The sequence below is a fragment of the Pipistrellus hanaki genome, assembly GCF_964339955.1.
Source record: "Pipistrellus hanaki genome assembly, chromosome: 2".
Lineage (NCBI taxonomy): Eukaryota > Metazoa > Chordata > Mammalia > Chiroptera > Vespertilionidae > Pipistrellus > Pipistrellus hanaki.
Window position 1 is genome coordinate 199,860,654 of NC_140504.1, and position 7,457 is coordinate 199,868,110.

The 7,457-nt window shown below is 72.4% G+C and overlaps 1 protein-coding gene across 1 annotated transcript; it reads left to right on the forward strand.

Moving 5' to 3' along the window:
- The first annotated feature begins 2,478 nt into the window (after window positions 1-2,478).
- On the forward strand, window positions 2,479-7,251 carry C1QTNF12 (C1q and TNF related 12). Its single transcript, XM_084875709.1, has 8 exons — window positions 2,479-2,999; window positions 4,792-4,908; window positions 5,204-5,315; window positions 5,391-5,542; window positions 5,885-5,993; window positions 6,193-6,277; window positions 6,432-6,510; window positions 7,145-7,251. The coding sequence occupies exons 1-8, from the start codon at window positions 2,832-2,834 to the stop codon at window positions 7,241-7,243; spliced, it is 921 nt and encodes a 306-aa protein (XP_084731835.1). The 5' UTR covers window positions 2,479-2,831; the 3' UTR covers window positions 7,244-7,251.
- Window positions 7,252-7,457: the final 206 nt, after the last annotated feature.

Below are 7,457 nucleotides of genomic sequence, written 5' to 3' on the forward strand. Positions count from 1 at the left end.
GAACCGAAGCCGCAGGGCGCTGTGAGCGTCTCCGTGGCGAGCGAGGCCTGAGAGTGCTTCCCGCGTCTCTCTCCGAGGCCGAGGCTCCCGAGGTCTCTGTCTGAGGCTGGAGTGACCCCGCTCCAGTGGCCAGGCGGACGGCCTGCAGTGGGGGCGGTGCCAGGCTGCCGTCCGCCCCGGGTGTCAGGGTCTCTGGGGCTGGGCTGGGGCTGGTGGGCGAGGACACCAACAGTGGCCTGAGCCTCGCTGGGGGTGGGGGGAGGCCTGGCAACGCGCAGCTCCCTCCGGCCCTTCTCCAGGTGGCGCCGTTCAGGGGGCTAGGAGGACCCTCCGCGTGGAGGAGGGGCGCCCCAACCGCAACCTCGGCCCAGCATCCCCGTAGCCGAGCGTGGTCTGGCCGACACCCACAGGCCATGGATGGCTTCCTGCTCCCAGCTTAGGAAGGGCCTGGAACCCAGAGCGGACCCAGGGCTCCGGTGGGCGGGGCCTGTTTGAGGCCCGGCCTCTGGCCCCACCACGGGGCTCCCGGTCCAGCTGCAGAGCCGTGTGCCTCCCCGCCACACAGGTTCATTGTCAGCTGCACTGCTCACACACACACACACACACACACACACACACACACACGCATACACGCTCCGAAGGACGGGGCCCCAGGACGCAGGTGCCAGCCTCCGGGGAGGGGTTTCCTGGCTGCCTTTCCCGACCCGGTGCCAGTGCAGCTCACATTTGGGGTGCAGCCAGGCGGGGCCCCAGGACCCCCTCCATACCCAGGCGTCTGAGCCGGACACGATGGAGCTGAGGCTTCAATGGTGAGCTCAGGGGTCACAGAACTCGCACTGGGCCCAGCGGCATGGCTCAGGGGTTGAGTGTTGATCTAGGAACCTGGAGGTCACATTTCAATTCCCAGTCGTAGCACACATGCCAGGGTTGCGCACTAGATCCCCATTGTGGGGCGTGCAGGAGGCAGCCGATCAGTGATTCTCCCTCATCATTGATCCTTTTATCCTATATCCCCCTCCCTTCCTCTCTGAAATCAATAAGAAATATATTTAAAAGAAGAAAGAAGAACCCGCGCTGTTATCCTGGGTGTGACCACTCTGACCGAGCAGGAGGGGGATGGTGCCCCTGGGCAGACAGGCCTCATCTGCCCAGCAGCTTGTCCCTGGGCCCGGCCTGGAGCTGACCATGGGCGTGGCCTGGGCTGCTTCCCTGGCCTGGTCCAGCTCTGGCAGAGTCTGGAAATGGAAGAGGGTCCTGGAGGGCCCTCTGTGCTGTCCTGGGACCTGGTGCTCCGCCTTCTCAAGGCTGCACTCAGCAGCTGCTGGGGCCCGCCTGGCTCTGACTATTGATCAGCCTTGGTCTACGCCACCCAATGGGCGGCTGGCAGTGGGGTCTGGGCTCGGGCTTCCAGCCCCGCTGGCCACCACGTTGCAGTGACAGCCCAGGGCCTGTGACCGGACCCAGGCCCCCCTCGCCCCACCTCACACCCCAGCTGCTCAGGTGCAGCGGGAGGCAGTCACTGTCCCCTGGACCGAGGGCCGAGGAGGCGATGGGCTATTCTGGCAGGTGCCGACCTCCAGAGGCCTGGCTGGGGACTAGTCTCCCGTCTCTCCTGGCTCGGAAGCCAAGAAGCTCCAGGGAGCTCGGACCCGGGAGAACAGGTGAGGGCAGCCCCTTAGGCAGTAAGGATTGGCCCTGAGCCTCAGGAGAGGAGGGACCTACGGTCACACCTTGAGGTCAGCCAGCCCCTCCCTGCTGGAGAAGCAGCACCCAGGGTCATAGGGTCATCGAGGCTGCACAAGGCCAGGGCCGGTGGGTCGGCCGCCCGGCTTCCTGGGTCTTGCCTCTCCCTGGAAGGGCCGGGGCCAGGCTCTCGGACACCCCAGGACCCAGCAGCCAGAGCGCCTGGCAGAGCCTGCGTGCGGGGTCACAGGAAGGGCCCACAGGGCTGTGAGCTCTCAGAGCAGAGCAGTGTGTCTCCACCCCGGGCTCCTGGGAATCGAAACGTGACCTCCAGGTCCATAGATCAACACTCAACCCCTGAGCCACGCCGCTGGGCCCAGTGCGAGTTCTGTGACCCCTGAGCTCACCATTGAAGCCTCAGCTCCATCATGTCCGGCTCAGACGCCTGGGTATGGAGGAGGGTCCTGGGGCCCCGCCTGGCTGCACCCCAAATGTGAGCTGCACTGGCACCGGGTCGGAGTGTGTGTGTGTGTGTGTGTGTGTGTGTGGTGCGCGCAGTGCGGCCGGCAATGGACCTGCACTGGACCAGCGGCCGGGGATAGGGGTGGGAGTGGGGAGGATGGGGGAGGGTGGAGGCAGCAGCTTAGCTCCGTGGGGGGCAGGGCAGATCCTTGTTAAGGGTTCCAGGGTGAGTCCGCCTCCCGGGAAGGGGCGCCGGCTGTTTCCGAAGCGCGTGGGAGGGTCTGGGGAGGCGGGAGCCCCCGGCGCGTGTTCAGGGGGGTGCCCGACCCGGACGCCCAGGGCGGCGGGCGCCTGCTGACGGATCACCGCGTGGGCCCTCCCCCTGGGCCCGGGAGCCGGGAGGAGGAGGGCTTATCTGGCGGCGGCGCGGCGGCCAGGGCATTGCACGCGGGAGGGGGAGCCGCACGGCGACCCGCGGGGACCGGAGCCTCCGCCGCGCCGTCCGCGCCCTCCGCCCGCCCGCCCGTCCCGCCCGTCCCGCCGCGGCTTCGCCCGGCGCATCCGCACAGACATGCACCGGCGGCCGGGCGGCCCCCGCGGCCGCGCCCCCCTGGCGCCGGGGCTCTGAGCCCGGGCCGCCCCCATGAGCACCGAGCGCTGAGCCGCCGGACGCACCGGCCGCCGCCATGCGCTGGGCCTGGGCCGCCGCCCTGGGCCTCCTCTGGCCGCAGCTCGCGCTCCTCGGCGCCGTCGGGGCGCGGCGGGAGCAGAAGCGGCCGCGGCAGCCGGGTCCGCGCGCCGAACCCCGCAACGCCACCGCGGCCGGCAGCGAGGGGCCGCCCGGGCCCCCCAAGGTACGTGCGGAGGGCGCCCCGGGCTCGCGGGGGGGCTTCGCCTGGCGGGGCGCCGGCCTCCCACCCGCGCTCCACCCGCCGGGCTCTCCGGCCCTGCCCGGCCCGTGCGGTGGGACTCGGGGACTTGGGGCAGGATCTGCTGCGGGCGCGTTAGGGGCCCCCCTGGGCCCCCCTGGCCGTGCGGGGTGTGGGGAGGGGGTGGGAGGGGAGTGCCTTCCCAGGGGGGCTGAGCCAAGACCCTGGAAACCCCAGCACACGGCCCCAGCCTCCCAGGTGTGACCCAGGCGGGAGTGGGGAGGGCCCCTGGGCTGCCAGGACTCCTTCGTGGGAACCTGCCCTCCACTCCGGGGCGGAGAGGCCAAGGCCAGCCCGGACCCTGAGCTCCTGGGGCCTCGCCCTCACCCTGCTGATAGCCAGTCCCTCCCCCGCCCCCATGGCCTCTGGGCGGGATGCTCCGGCTCTTAGGGTCCCTCTGGCCCCGGACTGCCTCAGACCTGAGCCCCGGGGAGGACCCCTGAGGGCTCTGCCGCTGACCCCGGGCCGGGTTCCGAGGGGAGCGGCAGTTGCTGGGACAGGCCCCCCGCCAGCCCGCTGCCTTTGATCCCGGCCTCCTGCCGCCCAAGGGCGTCTCTGTGGCGGCCAGCCTGGCTGCTCCCAGCCCACGCACCCCATGGAGCCCGAGGCCCCGTTTTCCAGAGGAGTCCCTGGCCCTGCCAGTGGGGAGGCGCGGCTGCCGCCCCAGCCGGGGCACCGGGCGGTCTGGGGACGGACAGGGGGGCCTCTGTCCCGGGCGGGGCCTCCACGGGGGTGCCCTCGCCAGGTGGCACGTGACCCAGCTGCCCCGCCCCGCGTTTGGACCCCTGCTCTTTTCCTGGACCCTTTAGGGTCCCTCCCCGATCCCCCCAGGACAGGGCCCCCCTGAGCCTGCGAGGAGGCTGCGCTGCCCCAGAGCCTGGTGTCGCTGGGGCTGGGGCTGAGGGCTGTCTGTACGGCACCTGGGGCCGGACCCCTGGGCCCAGACCTGGGGCGTGCCCTGCCTGGGGTGGCTCCCGGGGGCGTGGCAGGGGCTGCTACCCCCCCCCCCCCCCGCCCCTGCCGCCAGCATCTGCTCAGCTGCTGTTCCCTTCCTGGGCTTCCCTCTGAATCCCCGCACGGACCTCCTCAGAGAGGGCGGCATTCCCTCCAGCCCACACCCCTCACCGCGCGGGGTCTCCCCAGAGGCAGGCAGGGTGTTCCCGCCTCTCCCACCCGCCGCGGCTGAGGAGGTGGTTAGAGGGCTGGCCACGGGCTCAGGCTGCTCGGCACTGCCCCTCCCAGCCCTCCCTCCGACGGCGAGGAGGTTGGCCGCGGGGCCTGGGTCCGAGCCTGAGGAGCAGGCCCGGCCCCTCCCCAGCGGAGCCGGTGCCCCGGGTCCCTCAGACCCTGGAGACCCCTCCGCCTGCCTCGGCCGGCCATGGGGTCGGGCACACCCAGGGCAGGACCCAGAGGCTGCCCTGGGTGTGCCCGCGTGCCCGTCTGCCTGGGGTCAGGCGGACAGAAGAGGGCAGGTCACCACACGGAGCCAGAGCCGAGGTGCCCGGACTCCATGCCTGGCTTTCAAAGGGCCCCACGCCCTCCTCTGCCCGATGCCCGAGTCCTAGTCCGAGTGCCCAGGAATGGCCTTCGCGGCACCCTCACCCCAAGTCCTGCCTGAGGCGGGCTGGGCCTGAGGGCCCCCCCATCTGCCCTGGGGCGGCGGGGAGGACCCCGTGGGGCCCGGTCAGCACACTAGCCCTGCCATTCGGCCCTTCAGCTGCCCGAGGCCTCGGGGCCCGAGTTCTCAGATGCCCACACCACGTGGCTGAACTTCGTCCGGCGGCCGGATGACGGGGCCTTGAAGAAGCGGTGCCGAGGCCGGGACAAGAAGTCGGTGAGCCGGGGCCTGAGCCTGGGGTCTGAGCCTGGGCCTGAGCCGGGGGCCTGAGCCTGGGGTCTGAGCCTGGGGTCTGAGCCTGGGCCTGAGCCTGGGGTCTGAGCCGGGGGCCTGAGCCTGGGGCTGAGCCTGGGGTCTGAGCCTGGGCCTGAGCTGGGGGCCTGAGCCTGGGGTCTGAGCCTGGGCCTGAGCCGGGGGCCTGAGCCTGGGGTCTGAGCCGGGGCCTGAGCCCGGGGCACGGCGGCTGTGGCTCCCGCTCGGACCCTCACGGCCTCCTTCCTGCCTCTCCCAGCGAGGCCTCTCCGGCCCCCCCGGCCCCCCCGGCCCCCCGGGACCCCCTGGGCCCGCGGGCGCGGAGGTCACACGGGAGGTCCTGCTGCAGGAGTTTCAGGAGATGCTGAGAGGTGAGCTGCCCCTGCCCACATCCTCCCAGAGGCTCTGGGGGACCCCGATCCGCTGACCTCCCATGGTCCCCACAGAGGCCACCGAGCGCCGGTTCTCGGGGGCGTGGGGCTCGCTGCTGCCCGAGGGGCCGGGCGGGCGGCTGGTGGCCGAGGCCTTCCACTGCCGGCTGCGGGGCCCGGTGCCCGTGGACAAGAAGACGCTGGTGGAGCTGCAGGGCTTCCAGGCCGTGAGTGCGGGGCGCCCGGGTCCCCCAAGACCCCGGTGTCTCTGGGGACCCTGCTGGGGCAGGATGCCGGGGCGTGGGGGGCGTGGCCACCAGTGGTCAGGACTAGTCCCCTGTCCCCGGCCCCCCTCCTGCGCCAGGCGTGCGAGTGGGGCCCGAGGTGGCCAGGCGGGGGGTCTGTCCCTGGGTGCCCGTCCGCCCCGGGGCCCAGAGGCCCAGCGGCCGCACAGCTGTGCCCTCATCCTTCCCGCCGGGCTGTGCTCTGGGCGGGGCGGTGGGCTGCAGGCGCCTTGTCCAGGCGGGTGCCCAGGCCTGCAGCCGGACGCTCCCCTGCCGTCCCTGCAGCCCACCGCCCAGGGCGCCTTCCTGCGGGGCTCGGGCCTGAGCCTGGCCTCCGGCCGATTCACCGCCCCGGTCGCCGCCATCTTCCAGTTCTCGGCCAGCCTGCACCTGGGTGAGCGGGGCGGGCAGCCCGTGTGGGCGGGCGGTTCTCCCAGCGGGGCCCCGGCTTTGCGGTCCGGGCCTGGGTCCTGTCGCAGAGCTGCCTCCTGCTCCAAACCCGGCTCCCTCGGGCAGGTGCCCGGAAATGCCCCCCTCCCCCCGCACCCCCCCCCGCCCTGTCCTCCCCAAGGGCTGAGCCGCTGTCTCCGCAGACCGCAGGGGCCTGCAGGGCCAGGCGCGGGCGCGGGACACGGTGCGGGCGCTCATCTGCATCGAGAGCCTGTGCTATCGCCACACGTGAGTGGGGGGGGCCCCTGGGTGCCGGGGTCGCGGGCGGCCGGGTGGGTGCCTGAGTGTGGACGGTGCTGCCCGAGGGGAGTGGAGGGGCTGCCCCGAGCCCGGGGTGGGGTCCGGCCCGCGGGCCAGCTGTGCCTCACCCGGACGTGCCCAGGTCGCTGGAGGCCGTCTCGGGCCTGGAGGGCAGCGGCAGGATCTTCACGGTGCTGGTGCACGGGCTGCTCCAGCTGCAGGTGAGGACCGGGGGGTGGGCGGGCGGGAGGGGTCCCTGCCTCTGGGCCGCAGCCCGTGGATGGACACGGGCCACGTGTAAGGTGACCAGACGTCCCGATTTTTAACAATTTGTCCCGCGTCCCACGGCATTTTAAAAAGGTCCCGATTTTAACGCTGCGGGACGCGGGACAAATTGTTAAAAATCGGGGCTGTCCTGCCAAAAGCGGGACGTCTGGTCACCTTACACGTGGCCACTCGGCACCCCGGGATGCCACAGCCTGGGGTGGGAGCCCCCATGCGCCTCCGGGTGGGCGGGCCCAGTGGGGTGACGTCCCCGTGGGTGGGCGGGCCCTGGGGGTGACGTCCTCGTGGGTGGGCGGGCCCTGGGGGTGACGTCCTCGTGGGTGGGCGGGCCCTGGGGGTGACGTCCCCAGGGGTGGGCGGGCCCGTGGGCGGGCCCTGGGGGTGACGTCCCCGTGGGTGGGCGGGCCCTGGGGGTGACGTCCCCGTGGGTGGGCGGGCCCAGTGGGGTGACGTCCCCGTGGGTGGGCGGGCCCTGGGGGGTGACGTCCGGTGGGTGGGCGGGCCCTGAGGGGGTGACGTCCCCGTGGGTGGGCGGGCCCAGTGCGGTGACGTCCCCGTGGGTGTCCGCAGGCCGGACAGTACGCCTCCGTCTTCGTGGACAACGGCTCCGGGGCGCCGCTCACCGTGCAGAGCGGCTCCAGCTTCTCCGGCCTCCTGCTGGGCGCCTGAGGACGGCCGGCCCCTGGGAGCTGCGTCCGGAGGCCCCTCGGGGCCATGGGAGCTGCCGGCCACCCATCCGCGCTGCCCTCTGTGCCAAGTGTGGTCACACAATAAAGAGCCCCAGCCCGCTCTGCCGCCTGGTCGCTGTGTCTGCGGGGGGTAGCGGGGGGCGGGGACGGCGTTGGTTTGGATGCTCTGAGTGCCCTGTGGCCTGTGGCCCTGC

What these genes read in the sequence shown, in the direction of transcription:
- C1QTNF12 (XM_084875709.1), top strand. Translation starts at nt 2,832, where the DNA reads ATGCGCTGGGCCTGGGCCGCCGCCCTGGGCCTCCTCTGGCCGCAGCTC. An exon ending in GTTTCAGGAGATGCTGAGAG is followed by an intron (nt 5,316 to 5,390) that starts GTGAGCTGCCCC and finishes TGGTCCCCACAG; the next exon opens with AGGCCACCGAGCGCCGGTTC. An exon ending in AGCTGCAGGGCTTCCAGGCC is followed by an intron (nt 5,543 to 5,884) that starts GTGAGTGCGGGG and finishes CCGTCCCTGCAG; the next exon opens with CCCACCGCCCAGGGCGCCTT.